This window comes from Lampetra fluviatilis, chromosome 34, assembly GCF_964198595.1.
Source record: "Lampetra fluviatilis chromosome 34, kcLamFluv1.1, whole genome shotgun sequence".
NCBI lineage: Eukaryota > Metazoa > Chordata > Hyperoartia > Petromyzontiformes > Petromyzontidae > Lampetra > Lampetra fluviatilis.
In genome coordinates this window covers 5,761,431-5,780,066 of record NC_136308.1, presented here as the reverse complement: position 1 = coordinate 5,780,066, position 18,636 = coordinate 5,761,431, and the positions used below count along the sequence as shown (strand labels likewise).

The following is an 18,636-nucleotide window of genomic DNA, read 5'->3' as shown; positions in this document are numbered from 1 at the left end:
CCTCGCTGTTACTGCCCCTCCTATGTCACCCTCCCAGAGCGAGCGGTAGCGTGTTTTCCCCGAAATATGTCCACGACTGACCTCTCCCAGTATTCTCTCTCTTCCCACATCGAGTTACAACGCGGCGTCTGTGCATATTTCGTCTCGTTCTCCGAACCCCTGTGCCGTAAGTCTCGGGTGGAGGGCAGCGCCGAACGCTAACGACGGTACCGTCGTCTCGGCAATGCGTCCCCTAACCCTCCCCCCCTCCCCCGAGCCACACCACCCACCCACCTACCCACACCACCCACCACCACCCATTCCCCTCCCCTATACCCACCCCCTCTCCACCCCCATCATTGCCCTGTTCAGTTGGCAAGTCAGATTACGTGTCTCATTATCCTAAAACGCCTTGTCATGATCCTGTTCACGTTACGAGGTCGCGATTAATGCGACATCTTGTAAAAAACATTCTCTGTTGTTTAGCCATTCGAGACGTCATGCGGAATGTGTGTAAGTTAAAGCCGTGAAAGTTGCCTTGTTTGATTTCGATTTTCGCGTAAATTGTAATGGTAATCCAGCCCTCTGTCAATCCACTGCTGGATTAAGGCCCGGCCCATCCTGTATCAGCCATGGGAGGTTGTTTGACCATGCTTCACTCCGCTGGTCGGTGCGGATTGATGAAGCAGCTGGGGAGGGGGGGTCCAGGAACGGTTCAGATATCCCCGCTAATATTAACCGTGGCCGTGAATCAAACTCGGGTCGGCGGCAACTCATGCAGATACACGGGCATTTACATTCATAATGATGCAGCATCTTGTCAAATGTGTCTGTGTTGGCACTGCGGTGTGTGCGCTCACACAGACTAAGAGGAGACTGGCAAATGGACAGAGCCGTGTTTGGAACGCGGAGGCACCAGGCTTCGTGATGAAGCACTGCTCCCCTTGATGAGTGCCTCTTAAACACGGAGAAAGACCACGAGGGAGGGGGGTGGTCCTTGTTTAAAAACTCAGTTGTAGAGCATATACAAGTTATCTCGTAAAGCGTTGCTAAAATTTACATTCCTTTGCTGGCGCGCGGTAAAATGTATAATACGGTCTACGTGCAACAGCAGCTCCTTGATGCAGCTTAAAATAGAGTGCCGGTTTACGGATTTGAAGAATGGCTATTCCCTGTCCACCGCATCAGCCCCCTACCATTCTGCAGTCCTTGATGGTTGTTCCTTGGATGCTGTTCCTTTTTATTGCAGATTTTTCGTCCATGTTACCTCCATCTTCCCACTCTGAAACCAGGGGACATGTATTCATAGCCCCCAGGTAGCCACGTGTGTGTTTTTCTCCCTCTCATCGCCATGTGTGGCATGCCGTGTTGGGTTGCTCTCTCTCGAATGCCTCCATAAATGATCCTTTCGCCTTCCTCGATCCGTTGCGGACCATGATTTTTGTTTGTTTTCAAACGCCATGCTTGCAGAGGGTCGGGGGGGGAGCTTTACTCGTGACTGCATGCGTGAACGTCTTGTTGTGATTTTTTTGGTGGGTGGGAGGACGGGGGGGGCGTTGGGGGAGGGGCGTGTAAAGCATGCGCCGTGTTTGTGTGATGTGACGTGCAACGCCTTGTGCTGCTCGACCCGTGGCCGTGCGGTGCGGGCACCGATGCTTGCATGCTGCTGCTGCCGCGGTCGCTCGACGTGGGGGGGCGGGGGGGGGGGTGACGCTGCATGCCGATGGCGATGTGCCCGCGTTTGCGTCGGCCGTCGAGGGTGAACGTCAAACTTTGAAGTCCACTCGTGACTCGGCGAGTGACCTTCCGCCTCAAACACCGCCAGTCCTCGTCGATGTGTTGTGTTTTCCTACATTTCCCAGCGTGATTTATTTTTATATCAACGCGACTAATTCAGACTTATAAGATGAATTTGCTGTTTGTCTGCTGCTGCTGCACTTGTTGTTGTGGTTGACATTGTCCCGAATAATCGTCAAAAACTCGTGGTCAAAATAATCTCGCCGTGCCATTTTTTGTGTGTTGTGTGTGTGGGGGTACGCCAAGCCACGTGCGTTGTAATTCCCTCAATAACCTCTCCAACCACTGTAAGAGGCTCACAATTGCTAATGTCTAATGGGGGGGGGGGGGGGGGGCATGCAGCAGAGCGCACATGGACAGTAGCCACTTGTTTCGCGCTCTTTAATTTGGAGCTGTCGGTCCGTCGGTTTACCCTGCACCCACCTCACCTCTGCGCTCTTTCCTCTTGTCTGCAGGAAGTACTGCAAAAATATGAAAATAGTGAGAAACAACACTGAGTTCCTCCTCAACTTCATCGACGAGATAGATAATAAATCGCCAGATGCACCCAACTGTGAGTCGTTATGTTGTTAAATATGGCAAAAAAAATACGTTGCATTGCCCCTGTTCGTTTTTTGATGAGCATTGAACTCTCCCAGGTGTTGTTCTGTCATCAGTGAGTGTGTGGTGAGTGCCCGGTGAGTGGTGAAGTGTGAGTATTTGGTGAGCGTGAGTGTTTGGTGAGTGCCATGCGTGCGAGTGTGTGCCCGGGGGGAGTGTTCATGTCTGAGAGTGGCGAGTAGTGAATGTGTGACGAGTGCCAGGTGAGTGTTATTATGTGTCGGGTAACCCTGTCCATAGGGCAGGCTGCCTTCTCGCAAGAAGGTAAATTCGTGAAAATGTTTAATGTACACTGTGAGCTTCGTGTAAAAAGGGATGATAAATACACGCACCAAAATTGTATTATATTTGTCGCTCACGTAGAAGGATAACCTGCTCACGATGGCGACGTATTGCTGTTTAAATGTAGCATCGCAATGGTGTTTCCTTAAATCGTGTTCTGAAAATGCTCTTACTTCCATCATCCGTGTACGCAAATTATTTATTTATACGTCGAAGAAAACAGAACTTACCTTATCATATTCCCGACGATACTAATGTCTGGATCGAATCGCTCCCCATGCATGAGTGGTTGCATGAGGTCGTGACTTGGGGATCACCATTTGATTCGATAACCGACTATTTTTTGCCTCATTTATACCATCTCGTTCACATTCTTTTCTTCGTGAGCCTAAATGTGACCGCATATAATTTTTAATCTTCTTGGACATTTGTCAGTCCTACCGTTGCATAAAATTATTGCACGCACGATTCAATGCCAACTATCTCGAGCTTAATAATCGATTTTAATCAGTTAATCGCTAATTGCCTGCTGTTTTGTGTGTTTTGGGATCAATGCAAATTGTTAAGACACAAAAGCCAAAATGACAATCCATGGGTCCAGGATTGCTTTGTTTGGCCCTGTAGACCACTAGCAAATACTGCACAGCTGTATGCTACAAATCAAGGTTAATGGGTTTGCGGTGTTTATTGGTTTATTTTACAGGTGAAAAGGAGTGGATTTATAACCTCCTCCTGGATGTAGAAATCACCAACAGGTTGGCGAAGGAGGCATGGCAGGACCTGAACAAGAGCACGTACGTATTTACTTGTTCTACACAAGGAATAAAGAATGTACGGCACATTCTATAGATTCACACCACTGTATGTTACCTAAATTCACATCACTGCAGATTCTCTTGATTCGTTCCAATATAGATTTTGTTAGTTCTCACATGTTATATATACACACACACACCATTATACATTGTAAATGTACACCACTGTAGATGCTATATATTCACCCCGCTACACATTCTATAGATTGGCACAACAAAACATTCTACATATCAGGAGTTGGGAACCTTCGGCCCGTGAGTTTAACTCCGGCGAACCTTGGCCGCATGAGGCTGCCCAACTACGAAATGACCCACAGATGGTATCTCCCTTCATCACTGCAAGCATCTTGACTGCACAAATCGGGAACTAGAGGGGAACATTTCCAACCTGGAAACACTTTTTATGAATTGGTTGTGCTGAGTGGAGGACGGTTTCCGACACGCACGTTATTTACACGACCGAAAGCAAAATAAACTCAATTGTGAATCGCAATATTGGTGGTGCAAGCCTACGTATGAAATTTAATCTGGTAACGCTGTTCACAATTTCCACGCGCTCCGTAACTTCTATCACTGCCAAGGGAGTGTTCTTGTGTGGCCACCTCCCGAAGATGTCTGATAGTCCTATTCACCTCTGAATCAGGTCGGGTAAAGGTTCCTCACCCCCTTACCTTAGAGCTAAGCCACTGACAGTACTTGGCACATTCGGTGATGTATAATTAAATAATGATACCATTTAAATATCCAAGAACGCATCACTTGAGCATGAAGACTTTCTTTTCAGGAGGGTCATTTGCAAGGGACTTTCTACTTGTTGACACGCTCGTAACTTTTACGCACGATTTGTTTTATTATCGGACAGCGCCAAGGTGTGTGTTTGTAATGCGCGGCCTGCCAAAGATAGTTTTGAACGTCTATATTCTCTGCCGCCGCCCCCCCCCCCCATCGGGAAAACGTTTCCCCCACCCCCTGGGTCCTGCACCTCTCCCGCGGCCAGCGCATCGGTGTTCCCACCGTCAGGAGTAAAGGCCGCCTGCCGCTCCAGGGGGCCACGCGTGCCGAATGATGCCGATGGGCAGCAGCCGTGACTCAGATTCGTTTTTATTTCCGCAGGCACGGGATCAAGACGTTCTTTGTCGCGACCGACTCGGGTGTCACACGTATTTATCCACTCGAGTGAGTATTAACCCCCCCCCCCCCACCCCCGGATTCCATGCAACGTTCGGCACTGGCGTTCGCTTCGTACGCTTGCAGCCCTTTTTGTCAATCCACTGCTTGCTGAATGAGGGCCTCCTCCACGCCATGCGCAGGCCCGTGGGGGTTGTACGACCATAACTCGCCTCGTTGGCCACTGCGGGTTGGTGAAGGCGGGGATGGCGGGGAGGGAGCGTTAGATGCACAGTATAAACTGGTTTTGCTGCCACAAATGTTTGCTGCACGCCGCACGACGGTAGTTTTGCGTGGCCCCTAGCGACCGCTCGAGGCCGCTATATTCACCGCGGCAGGTTTGGGCGGCGGAGTTCCGTCATGAGTGGGCCGTGTGCACGTGTGCGTTTGCAGAGAGGTTGAAGACTGGGACGAGGAACCGGAGCCGTACAATGCCAGCTACTACAAGCGCAGCCTGGACAATGAGGGCTTTGTCTACAAGCCCGTGATTCCCAGTATGCGCCACCAACGCTGCCCACCTGCAATATTGGCCAGCATCGCTTCAGATCCTGGGTTCAGATCATGACCTAGATGTGCCCGGCACAGCTGTACATGCGCTGCAGAAATATTCGTGAGAAATTCCCAAATTAAAATATTTGTTGTCTTTGGACCAAATTTTATTCCAATATTGGGCATTTTCATAAGACCAAGAATCCTTTCATAACTCTCCCTGAGCTGTGAGTGTACTCGTACAAAGTGATCACGTTTCTCATAGAATACGTGAACTGCTTCTGAGATTCATTTCGAGCGACCGTCTTTAACCACTCAATTATGGGTTGAACTTTCCCACACTCGCTGCTATGGTTAAATATATGTTGTGTTGCAGAGAGCTGAAATTTAGCCCAATGAAGCAGAAAGCCTCAATTTTCACGATGAGTTTTTTTCTGTTTTGCACAGTCATTGGTGACCAGGCTGAGGCCATCGACGCACGACACTTGTCAGCTTGGGCTTAATCACAAGCAGCTACCTAGATTTGAACCCAGGATCCCATGGGCATGCTGGCTCGGTGATCTGACCCTGAGCCACCCTTTGGGTATCTCCTATATCCCACAGAATTCTAAACATACGCCAATAAATTGATCTTGCGCTGCGGGAAGAAGCACATTTTAAATACTTGTTATATATGCGATATGCTGGAGAATGTTATATTTGTATTTTTCATCAGTAGATTATAACTGTGCTCGGACTGTCATGCTCATTTTTATTGTGTTCACTGAAGTTTGCCTTTGCATGTGTGCTCTTTTATTCCTTGATAGAGGCACGTCCGCCTGTTTCTGAATATTCTCTGAAACGTAAAGCATTGATATCTTTCATATTCAGATCTCCAAATCTGAAGCATATCCTTAATGTGTATTCTGAACCCGAGGTAGAGGTGGTTCTCGTGTTATACGTTTAAAAAAACAAAAATAGTTACTAGAGATGGTTAATTTACGTGAGAATTTCTAGCGGTGAGGAACTGAAATAGATCGTGAAGGTGGCATGGCTCCTGAGGCAGTCGGATAACAGACAGACGGAATCGATGGAAGGGATTTTTGTGCAGAGCTGAAAATAGACACAGCTGAACTGACAGCCTGCACATTAATTATCAGAACCATCCTTATGTCACATACGTGCAATATACGAATGCACATTATATCCTTAAATATTGCAAATATTTAGAAAATGTTAATTGGACTGTTCTCAGTGTACCGGTAAAGATAGAGTTAGTGGTACAAAAATTTTTATCTAGCGAAATTCTTAGCAATAGCCATAACCAAATCACAACCAATGGCTATGATTCACTGCTGAGTGATGGTGAAATCACCGCAGTACTTGTGCCAGGCTAGGTGCCACTGTGAGGCCATGCGAGGAGTGGAAGGTTTGCTGGCAGGCAGGAGGTCACGGAACGGACCCATGTGTTATGGATTAACTGACTGAGATGACTGGCAGATGCACCACCTGTGCCATCCTGCAATTAACATCGAAATTGGTGCACACACAAACACTTGAAATTATGAAATCTGAAATTGTTGTCTCGGTCACATTTGGTTTTAGAGGTCACCTTCACTTCAGGTATCCGAAGCCAAGCACGCACTCCGTGCGGCGTTAATAAACCCGTCGTAGACAAATGTTACATTATGCATGCAACGCAGTATTTCTGGTTAATATTTACGTTTTAACTCCTCTGTTTACCGGTTGCTGCTGCTGTCGCTCTTGTCGTTTTTGCCGCTAGTCGGTAAAGGGGGCAGTTACGACCCTTCCAACATTAGCATCTTGGCCAGCAGAGCCGTGGAGGTGGAGATCGACGGCAAGGTGCTCAAGCCAGCAGGTGCTCGCCTCCGCCCTGCACTCGACGACTCAAACAAAGGGGGATCTCGGGGGGGGAGGGGGGTGGTGCCTTTGCCTGGCAGCGGCACGCATGCAGGCAGATTCAACGCGGCGCTATCGCTGCAGGAGCCTCTTGCTCCCTCTCGTCTGTGTTTTTGACCCGGGGCGTGTTTCACTTTGACTGACGAAGCCACCCCCCCGCCCCCCCCCCCCCCACAACGGCCCCAGCGGTAGCGAGTTCGCCACTTGAGGTTGCATGGTTTGAATTCAGCGGCCGCCCTGGTTAGTCCTGCGGCGTGTGCAATAGCTTTGCATGTATATTGAACTTCCTTCGCACCGTACGTAGCACAACGGTGTGAATCGGAGGTGCAGGGGTGGGGGGGGAGGACAACAAAACTAAAACACAAAAAAGCAGTTGGAAAGATGCGAGTTTTTAATTCGGGTGATTTTAAAAGATACGCTCCGTCTGCTTCATGGTGGACATTAAAGACCCCCGTGACGCCCGTTCGCAAGAGGAGGCCGTTGCGTGCCGCCATCGTCGCTCCAAAGTTACCATCTGTTAAAACATCACCCGGGATTGGAATGTACACAATGGTTGCCCCCGCCCCCCCGCTAACCGCGAACAAATTTGGAAGGACCTTCTGAAAAAGTCATGGGACTCTGTGAAGGTTTCTTAGATAAAGAAGCCCAGTTTATTCAAGGCCAGTTGACCGAAGCATTCAGATATTTCCTCTAGATGGCTGTAAAACATGTTTTGGAATATTTTTAAACTAAGCTGATAATTGTACGAATTTATTGAAAGCAGTAACTACATAATCGTCTCAATACCTTTCTAATAAATGGGGGGTCGGAGTGGTGGTGCAGCGGTTAGCGTTCTGTACGTTGAAACCAGCAACTGGAGTTTAATTCCTGGCCACGGCTAACATCAGTGGTGAGTGATATCAGAACCAGTCCTGACACCCCCCCCCCCCTTCATCATCCCGCAATTATCAGCGTGGTGACGTATGGCCAAACAACCCCGCTGACAAACACGACATGGGGAGGTCTTCATCTGGCAGTGGATAAATATCTGACGATTATTTATTGAGATTATCTTAATGATTACATACAAAGCGCGATCATCTTCAACAGTTCTTTTTTTTCCAATAGGCTGTCAAATGTGTTTGGTGTATACATTACACTCGAATTGTTTATTATACATCGTTGAACAATGTGGGGCTCTGGGTCGTTGCGTCCCCTCGTATGCACGCGTTCTCTCCGAGCACTCGGCTTCCTCGTTTCCCAGTGGTTGGAGTCAAGCTCGAGCTGGAGGTTTGGACGGCCAAGTTCAAGCTCTTGGCCAGCAACCACACGGGGGAGGGCCGCAGCAAGCGCAGCAGCAACGTGAGCGACTCGCCCCCCCACCCCCCGATTCTCACAATAACGGGGACAGGCACTGCAAATGCTTTGTGTATTCCTCCCTGCGTATAAAGTATACAAACGTTTGTTTCACAGCTCCCGGCCACCACACAAGGCCATCTGGGAATGCAATAATTTCGGCAGCATTGATTCATTAAACGTAAACTCCCAGAAGGCCTTGTGGTTTATAAGGAGTGTAAAACATACTTTGCTGTGTGGAAGGACAGATATATGATGGAAGCATCTTGTCTGTTTATTTATTTAGTTGTGTTTTTCACAGTGACGTGAATTATTATTTCATGTTTCCGATTCTGAGGAGCTGATTGGCACAAATCCACTATTCTTTACACGGAGATAGAACCGGTAAAAATAGCGCTAGTTCTTAAACGTGCGAGTGTGTACAAATAATCTGTGCATATCGCAACACCCGCTATTGATGGAGTAATCTAATTAAGCAGTAACGATGTTGTTTAGCATCGTGGTGAATGGTAGCGAATGCAGTGTGGCTGGAGGGGTCCTTGTGAAACCTCCATTGTTTACAACGCATACATAAACTGAAAACGTCGGTTTACAATTGTCTCTTTAGTTGCTTATGTGTTCTTAAATGTAAACCATTTTTATGTTTTGACATTTGCAGTGCGACAGTCTTGGAAGCTGTGAGATGGACTGCGATCTGTCCAGCAAGGTATGTGCTCAATCTATTTCAAATATGCTATGCGCTGGGATCATAGGGGTGTACCTCATTAATGCAAGGCATGTTTTTTTATATTGTGTACGGTTTGTATGTTGTGGTATTATGTGTGCTGTATGCTTAGAGGCTACAATGTGTGTGTGTGTGATATTGTAGCGGTTAGCGCTACGCTGCGCTACGAACCCAGCGACCCAAGTTTGATTCCCGCTCACGGCCACCAACACCAGCGACGATTATTTTAACCGGTCATGGGCCTCCCCTAGGTCGACTCAGCCTGAAATGATGCGGTGTGCTGCTGGGGAGACAAAGGCGGCTGGGCATGGTGTTGGCCACCCCCACCCCCTTGTGTACCGTGCCAGCCTTCATCGGTACCCGATAACAGCACCTACCCCAACAGTCGGTTAAGGCTATACGGGGAATCTTTGTTTTTTGTCTTTGTATGGTATGTTTAGGAGCTGCAGTGTGTCATCCTGGATGATGGAGGGTTCCTCATAATGTCCAATCAAGAAGACCAAGAGAAAAAGGTGGAAACTTTGGACCTGCCCGTCCACAAAATGCTGCCCCACACTTAACTGTCTCACATGCACTATATAATCACTGAGCTTGCCAATGGAACACTACATTTTGAGCTCTCGGTAAAGGTGAAGGCGGTCTAAATCCACGGGGTTATGGATTCAGCCGGACGCTGGTGGCTATGCACATGGCCTGTGATCCAGCACTGGAGGCAGCGAGGGTTGGTGGATCACACGGATGTCGCGAAACTCCCTTCCTGTGGGCGTCGAGCTGCCTTACACCGGCTTGCCAGGAGAAGGCAGTGCAGCAGAATGTGAACTCGTATCATCTGTATCGGATTGAATGTTTCTCCCTCGCACGCCGTGGGTGTTGTGCAGTTGCTCCGGTTGATTGCCACGTATAAATACTAAGTAACAGGCTGAAAACATCTTGGTGTACAGATGACCGCTGAACTTGGGCTATCGTTGGCGCCGGCTCGCCGTGCTTGTCTGGGATTCCTCGCGCCTCCGAGTTGACTTCTGGGGGGGAAAAAAAACCCTTGTCATGAATACTGAAAATGCAGTAACTAGCTGTGGCAGTGCCTTAGTCTCACCACTGTGGCCGTATTCACGGAGGCTCATTCGTGTATCGCTCTTGGATCTAGAGTTTTTTAACGTAGAAAATGTTGAACATGTTTAATTAGGTAGGATGATGAAAACAAATTGTATTGCAATTCAGACACCCGTCAGCAGCAGTTACAACTGATCGCTCCATTGAAGGTGTTTTGTTTGCTCTCCGTGCCAGATTATCTTCTATCGATACGCAAGCTTGCATTCTTAAAAGGAGTGTTTTTTTTTCCGTAGAATGTTGTTACGTCGCCAATTCTCATACCACTCTGTGTTGTCTAGTTGCACACCGACTTACACCATTTCAGGAAATCAATAGTAGTGCGATCCGCGCGTGTGCCAAGTTGACAAAGGGCCTGCTTTGTGTTGCAGGTCGGAGAATTCTTTGGTGTCGTGGACCCGAGTTTGATGCGCGCTCTGTACAACGTGTCTCTGTTCGCCAAAGTCGAGTCGTACGACTATCAGTCGACCTGCGACCCCGAGAAAGAGCAAAAGGCGGGAGCGGCGCCCAGATCCATCGCTATCGTAAGTGTGGCCTTGTGGGAGTTCATAATAGATGGTTTCGGGTTAGATCACGTGAATATTCATGTGTGGTTAAACCCGCCACCATCCGACACAGCCAATTAGTATGGTCTGTCACTTAAACAAAACGTGCCAATTCGTTACTCGTTCAGCACACCGATGTGTTTGACAGTAAACCCACAACATTTACAATTTGAGTACGACGTTTCGCCAGTAATTACAACTAGCACCATCAGGCAGACAGCCAGAGTTGTGGAGAAATCCTGGCTCATTGCTCTGACCCCTCTGCACCACCCAGCTGACTCTTATAGGTCTCAATGTAAATGCTTACCCCGAGCTCTCATACTCTGATGGTGCGTTGTCTTTGAGTTGTGCGCCTTTTGGCGTCATCTGGTCCAACACCATGTGAGACTAGGCTCTAAGAAAAGCCGTCTAGGGTGTGGACCAATCAACTTCAAAGACAGTGCATATCATTATCAGAGTTGTGTTTTTTGTTGGCATTACGACTGCGTGTGTTGTGGTTATTGCAAACATGACCCCTTGTATAAAGGTGTCTGTTTTGGTGCCAGATTAAAGGGTAAAAACCTATTACTATATCTTGCTATTGGCAAAGGAGGTCTCATCATGTAAAATACGTTTGCAAAATTTCGAATTGATTGGACAACAGGAAGTAGAAAAGGTGTAATGGGCTACAGAGGGCAGCTTCCATTCATGGCACATTGTGTCTACAGGCAGAATCGTGCCTTTGCGGTCACTCATCAAATTTTAATCGAGCATGAGCACAGTTAATCCACGTGCGGGATCTATTTAACTTCACTCTCGCCTAAAATGTGCTTGTGAATGATTAAAGGGAGTCGCATACATGTGCGTTTTTATATTAATATGTGTTTTTTTTAATGACCCCTCTATATTCACAGCCGAGGATTTCGGACGTGCTGAACGTCGCATGGCTGGCTTCAGCGGCCGCTTGGTATGGCCCCTACCACACCACCGAGCCTACGACCGATGCACATCGGGGGTCGCCGCTACTCATGCGATAGCATACTTAGTACTCTTAGGTTTTTTCGGTAAAGTCACGTAGTTAAAAAAATAATAATAAATTAAAATTAATAAAAGTAAAATAAAAATCACGACGTTTCGGAGGCAACACAAGCTTCCCGTCACAGCACGCTAGCTGTATCAAGTACTTGATACAGCAATCGTGCTGTGACGGTTCCACCTGAAGACGGAAGCTTGTGTTGCCTCCGAAACGTCGTGATTTTTATTTTACTTTTATTAATTTTAATTTATTTTTTTATTTTTTACCTACGTGACTTTACCGAAAAAACCTAAGAGTATGAATCTTTCAAGTCACGAAAGCTTCAAATCTAGAAGCATACTTGGTATTCCATTATTGCCTGTCAGGGCAGCAGGGCAACGCAGTGGTAAAGCTCGTGTCTCTCCGTAAGAAGGGCTCGGTCTCGCTTCCCGGCTTGGGGCGCTTTTCTGTCTGGGGTTCGTATGCACTACTCCTCCCGCTGTTCTGCATGGGGTTTCCTCTGGGATTGCGCAAAGCAACTTCAAAAGGTTTGGCTGGTCTCTCCTGAAAAAGAGTTGAGACTCGGTGAGGCTTTCCTGGATTAACAAGGATAATTATAATAAATGGACATTGTGGGCTCTGTTTTTATGGAATAGTATTAGTCATTTAATTTTTAATGTTGTGTATTTATATTTTTGTTAGTTTATATAATTCATTTCAAATTAACTTGTTCTTTTTTAGGTGTACTTCAGTAAACTGATGGGAAAAAAAAGTCAGACCTTTTGTGTCTTGCACGTGTATATCAGTATAATTATACCAATTCGCTTGGTTTATTCTCATGAGTTGTCATGATTCAGGGTGGAAATTTACTGAAAAATCGATTTCCACTTTTTTACATTGTGGTGAATGCTATCGGGCATTCGTGGCTACATAGTACATATGAACTCAATACAAACATCGAATCGAAACTAATCCATTCTTACGCACGTGGCTCAACCCGCGTCTCACGAGCGAAGCAATATTACTCGTGATCAATGAATCGACGCGCCATTACACCTGCGGCGATAAGTAACGACGTGTGCGCCCCGCTGACCTGTTCCCTACCCTGTGCAGGTCTCTGCTGCAGCAGCTGTTCTACTCGCTCACCCTTCAGACGTGGTACAGTGCAGGTGTGTCACCTGCACGCCGACGCTGCCGCTGCACCGCCCGATCGCTGCTGCGTCTCTGCACCATCTCGTCGATAAATAACGCAGCCTTTGGCGTCGCGTCAATCGCCACAGCTGCGAGCCACGAGCCGCCGCACAGCTGGGCTTGTTGGTTGCCGCCAGCCGCGGGCGTATTAACAATTCATCGCTCAATTTTAAACACGTGAATAAGTAATGTTTTGATATTGTCAATCCGCTGCTGGACGAAGGCCCTCCCTCCATGCCTTTTCGTCGTGGAGGGTTGTTAGACTATACTTCATTACGCTGCTCGGTGTGCAGAGGTCGCAACCGGGTACCCGATACCCGTACCCTACCCGATACCCGGCTACCTGTACCCGGCCGGTGCAGCCGGGTACGGGTACGGATAGGCCGTGAGTCACTGGTGAGTAACCGTTTGTCACTCATTTCGGGTAGGGTACGGGTAAGGAATCAAAACCCGTTTGCGACCTCTGTCGGTGTGGGTTGATGGACAGTGGAAAGGGGTGACCAGGGCTGGCTGAGATAGCCACTCACCACTGGATGGTTTTCGTGGTTGGGGAATCAAGCACGTGTCGCTCGAGTAAAAGTGCAGTGTGCTAAGCACTGTGCCACCACTCGCCCCTCCACCCTGTTTGTCTTTAACACTGGCTTATCGAAACAAAAAAATTAATAGGCTGATCTTGCAGGCAATAATGGCCCTTACTTTTCCTCATGAGGCAGTGTTAGTGACGAAAAGGGTGTTTCGTATGAATTATCCTTGGCCAGAAATTAACTCCGGTTGCCAGGTCATAGTGTCATTTACTAACCATCACCACTAACCAATGCCGTCGCATGACCCAATTACAAATAGGTGACTTTATTATGAAGTGGTCTCTATGTATATTAAACTTTTTTTTTACCATATATATTATCATGCTGCTGTCGGTGTCATTGCATGAGATTAACAAATTAACATTTTGAACTACTTTATGTAGATTAGCAGGGCAATGCCCTTGGTGAAAGAACATTTCAATAAACCTCATTATCCACACCGCAGGCACTAAATTTGTATCGCTTGCATATGCCTTCATCACATGCCATTAAAACTAAAACATTTTAATGACGGAAAATAAACCCAAAGGCAATGCCATTGCCTCTGCCATAGCAAGTTGCCCCTCATTTTCCATAGTTGCGCCAAATTTGTTGCTAGTGAACACTGCCAAAAAGGATTCACATGAATCCCCTTCTCGTGTCATGGAGACCTTTTGAAGGGAGGGGGGAGCTCTGTGGTATTGCACAGCTGCCAGGTATCTTGAGACACAAATTAACAAACGGGGGGGAGGTGGAGGGGGTGATGACGGAGTGGGATTCAAAATGTCAGAAGTAATTACGTCTTAAACCCTCGCGCAATACGGGCAATAGAAATGTAATGCCACCTTTTTTTTCCCTTCCAGAGTTCAGCTATGCGGATGGGGCCAACTACAAGGAAAAGGTCAGCTGCATCACCCTCCAGACCCAGTACTACTTTCCCAACAACAAAACCACCTTCCAGGAGCTCATGGACTGTGGCAACTGCTCCAGGTCAGTTGCTCACCTGCGCACGAGTTGACCCCCGTGCGTGGAGTCGCTCCTGCACGCGAGTGACGAAATCGCCCGGAATGCGCGCCCCACCTCGTCAAACCTCGGAGAGCCGAGTAGGGTTGAGTCTGGATTTGCGGTGCTTTGATGGGCGGCCGCAATGCCCCGAATAGGGTGTCGTCAGGCATAGTCGGGCTTCGTGGTAGTTGGCGACGGGGTAGCTGCAGCAACGTTCATTGTTGTTACTGTGATTCTATGCTGCCACGTGTATGCTACTCGCCTTCGCCAACCTTCATTGAACTGCACGGTGAAGTTGAATTAACCCTCGCAACCCACATGGCCGGTGTGTGACGGAGGCCCTCATCCAGCAGTGGATTGACCAAAGGGCCATACATGTGAAGCTATTTATAATTATAACAGCAATTGCAGCATCGTTTTCAGGAGCGCACGGTGCTGAAGGGTGGGACTGCTTGTGATGTGGGTAAAAAGTAAGCTCAGGGTCACTTGGACGACGCACGCAGAAAGCCCTTACAGTCTCAAAGTAGTCTGCTTGTCTCTATGTTGCCCGTGGGTGTTCCTCTTCAGATGCAGTGGTGTTTTTTTCTTTCACAAATCATGAACACTGGCAATTATATTACACGAGCAGCCAGCAAACGTCCTAGTCCGACCACTGCTTGGTGGAAGGGCCCTCTACCTGGAGAACATCCCGAGGGGCCATTTGGCCTGTACGTGTGTTGAACTTCTGCCACACCGTACGTAGCCAGCCGTGCTAATCGCAGGTGCGGGGGAAGGACAACAAAACTGGGCTTTCGCAAAACAATGAATGGCGAGCTCCAGAAAACTCACGGGAGGCAATGGCATTGTGACTCACGATGGTGCGCCTACACGTGCGGTTTCCCAACCCACTCTTCCTGACTGCGGAGGTCGGCCCCCAGCAGGTGCTTTTTTTTGTTCTTCCTCTGCTGCAATCTCGAGTCGCGGTGTCCTACCGCCACAGGCAGAGGTTTGCTTTGAATTTTTTAAATTATTTTTTAAAATTCTGCATGAGCAATGCGGGGTCCCCAGCAGCCCAAGGGATAATACGAAGGATTTGAATGCGTGGGAGGTACTGCACTTCTTCACCCGTGGTGACAAGATTCTGGGGCCTCTTAGCCACTCAGTCTTTGGTTCTTTCGGTAAAGTCGCCACGTATAAAGATAAAATAATAAATTAAATACTAGCATACGACGTTTCGATTGCAACGCAAGCAATCATCATCAGGTATAAATGAAATCGAAACACAAATCTAGTGTACTTAGAAATGTAATGTAATACAACAGAGAGTCGGATAACATAACAGTCAACACCCCTACCTGGTTGATTACGTTCTTCCTGAGAATGCAAAATTTGAGAGAGAGCTAAAACACAGAACCAGAGACATATAGACAGACATATAAGTAGAGACAGATATCACAGAGATACATAGAGAAAGACAAAACATAGGCACACAGAGAAACCACGTTTACTCAGCAATCCGTATGGCTTTTGCGAGCAGAGCGCCATCCCAATGGGTAAGCACACTGCGCTCTGAATCTGGCCATCTGAATTCGATTCTTGGCCAGGTCTAACATCGGTGACGAGCGATATACAAACTGGTCCTTGGCCCAACCCTAACCCCTTCACCAATCCACACTGACCAGCGTGGTTAAGTCTGGTAACACGACCCCCATGGTCGATACTGTGGACCATATCTAGTGAACCACTGTAGTCTACGCCCCTTCAACAGACGAATAGCAAAACTACACAAACTCTCTCGTGAAGCCCTCTTGTGGCGAGCAGACCTCGACATTGAAATTGGAATCCAGCTCCCGAACACATTGCTTATCTATGACGTATGCAAGTCATAGAATAGACAGGACGTGGTAAGTCCCTTTATCCTGCAGTGGATTGACAAAGTTAAGTCATGCTTGTTGCAAGCTATGCAATGTGTCTCTGAAGTGTGAATTGCTTATTCCCTGTCCCACGTGTTTGTCCCTTTGGTGGGTGCGTCGTGGACATTAGTGTGAACTGCTGCGATCGTTAGATTGGGCTTCAAATCGATGGGTTTCCATCGAGCAGAAGGAGAAATCAACTCGGATTATTCGAATCTGAAATTATTCCTGTAACTTGAGTAACAGTTGTGCCAAGATGGAATAGTTTATTTTTCTTGAATATCCATTCCAGGTGCTTTGAATTGTGCTTTACATGTTGCATTTAGTGTTTTATGTCTTCTCACTATCTGTAATCGGAAGGAATCAATCGTGTGTAGCTTACTTGAACTTAAAATACAGTCAATCCATCCTAGGTGCAATTATTCATAACAATATAGAGGATGTGTACATTTTTATACTGTTGGCAAGGAGGATAGATTTGTTCAAAGGACATATATATATACAGTAGTCCCTCAGTTAAGTGACATCTGTTAACGGTTTTTTCGGTTAAACGTTTCGCCTCTCATAGGGATCCCCACGGATTCGACTAATGTTCAAATTTTGATTAACAATATGTTTACGTTATGCACGCGGGCGCCAATTTCGGCCAATGCGAGCACTCATAAGTGGGCTGAGCATGCGTCAGCCAATCAGCGGTGCCCACTTATGGGCGTTTAAACCTTGACTGGCTTTGTTTACATTACGCTTTATGTTTTGGCTGTGGAAACAGCCCTTTGCAGACGCATGCAATGCATTTACTCGATGAACAGTTATTTCGGTTTACAGTACTTTTCGTGGAACGGAATACAAACGTTAACCAAGGGAATCCTGATTTGAAGCTTCTTTCGTGACCGCAGGGATTCATATTCTTGGTTCTTTCGGTAAAGTCACGTAGAAGGGAAACAATACAATAATAAAAATATTAAACAATAAAATTCATCACCTGGTGATGAGTGCTTGTGTTGCAGTCGAAACGTCGTGAGCATTTTATTGTTTTATATTTTTATTATTTTATTGTTTCCATTCTACGTGACTTTACCGAAAGAACCAAGAATACAAAGGACTCCTGTATAGGCGATCGAATTCATCCTATAGATGAATTCGAATGAGCAGCACTCCAGTAAATTAAAAAGCCATTTGGAAACACCCGACAAAACAATTAACAGGAGTAGAAATTTGAGTCGATGATCTTGGCGAGTGTTGTGGCGTTGCCCCTCCTCGACTCTTCGCTATTTGTGGATGCTCAACTTCCGCAAGCGCTTCGCCCGCAGTGCCGCTCTTCAATTCCCGACTGAACTCTCTGCCGCAGGTTCTTTTTCGCGGAGAAGCTGGCCAACTCCAACCTGGTGTTCGTGGTCTCGGAGAAGATCATGTGTCCCATGTGCGACAACAGGCCTCTTATACAGGCTGAGCAGAGGTGTATCCTTTGCTACCATGCGTCCCCTGGCAGTGTTCACACCTCCATAGATTATTCTCCTGAAAGGGAGACGCGTTACACCACAAGGAAGCCGAGCTGTGGAGAGCTCAGCATTGCATGGTTCCCCCGCTGCTCTTAGAGTCGTTAATAAGTCGCCTTAATTTGGCCATCAGAGCCTTTGACCTTTTACACCGACTCATTATATTCTTAAAGATGGTTTGGTGTGGTTTATGCAACTTGCAGTGGCCCAAAGTTTTTCAAATGTTCCAGTTGTGTTTCTTCTTTCCTTGTTAAACTATTTCTGGTGGCTCTGTTGCGTGGCAGACTCCCCACCCTCCCTCGTTTCGCTATTTGCTTTGCGGTGCTTTTTTGCCCAGCTTCCTTGACGAACCCCCCACACAGCGGACGGCCCGAACATGTGCGAGCTCGCGCCGCGCTACAGAAAGGGCCCGGACTCCTGCTTCGACTACAACATCCTGGTACCGTGCTGCGCAGAGGCAAACGCCGCGTTCCTGCGCTGATAATGAGATCGCACCAAAGCGGTGCCGGACCATTTCAAGGAATGATTCGGCATCGTATTGTGCCCCAAAGTGCTGCTCCATGGGCTCCAGCCATGCCCCCCCCCCCATGCCCCCCCATGCCCCCTGCCTTCATTATCTCGCTATGTTATTCCTGCATAAAAAAGCACGTGCCGTTTAGCTCTCCGAGCACAGGATTGTGAGAAGGATATGAAAATGACAGCCGTCTCTTATTTCCAATTGCAGAGCATCGGGTTCTGTGCTAGTGTTTAACAAAC

At 47.5% G+C, this 18,636-nt stretch overlaps 1 protein-coding gene across 1 annotated transcript in view; it reads left to right on the top strand.

The window, feature by feature from the left end:
• The window catches only part of LOC144944318 (voltage-dependent calcium channel subunit alpha-2/delta-2-like), a 107,791-nt gene that overhangs the window by 80,125 nt on the left and 9,030 nt on the right, over window positions 1–18,636 (top strand). The window contains exons 24-38 of the mRNA XM_078872382.1: window positions 1,229–1,295; window positions 2,232–2,329; window positions 3,362–3,452; window positions 4,587–4,649; window positions 5,034–5,134; window positions 6,892–6,987; window positions 8,272–8,369; window positions 9,022–9,069; window positions 9,528–9,599; window positions 10,566–10,718; window positions 11,633–11,685; window positions 12,847–12,902; window positions 14,351–14,477; window positions 17,733–17,842; window positions 18,243–18,319. Coding sequence (XP_078728508.1) covers window positions 1,229–1,295; window positions 2,232–2,329; window positions 3,362–3,452; window positions 4,587–4,649; window positions 5,034–5,134; window positions 6,892–6,987; window positions 8,272–8,369; window positions 9,022–9,069; window positions 9,528–9,599; window positions 10,566–10,718; window positions 11,633–11,685; window positions 12,847–12,902; window positions 14,351–14,477; window positions 17,733–17,842; window positions 18,243–18,319 — 1,310 coding nt within the window. The remainder of the gene's footprint in view (window positions 1–1,228; window positions 1,296–2,231; window positions 2,330–3,361; window positions 3,453–4,586; window positions 4,650–5,033; window positions 5,135–6,891; window positions 6,988–8,271; window positions 8,370–9,021; window positions 9,070–9,527; window positions 9,600–10,565; window positions 10,719–11,632; window positions 11,686–12,846; window positions 12,903–14,350; window positions 14,478–17,732; window positions 17,843–18,242; window positions 18,320–18,636) is intronic.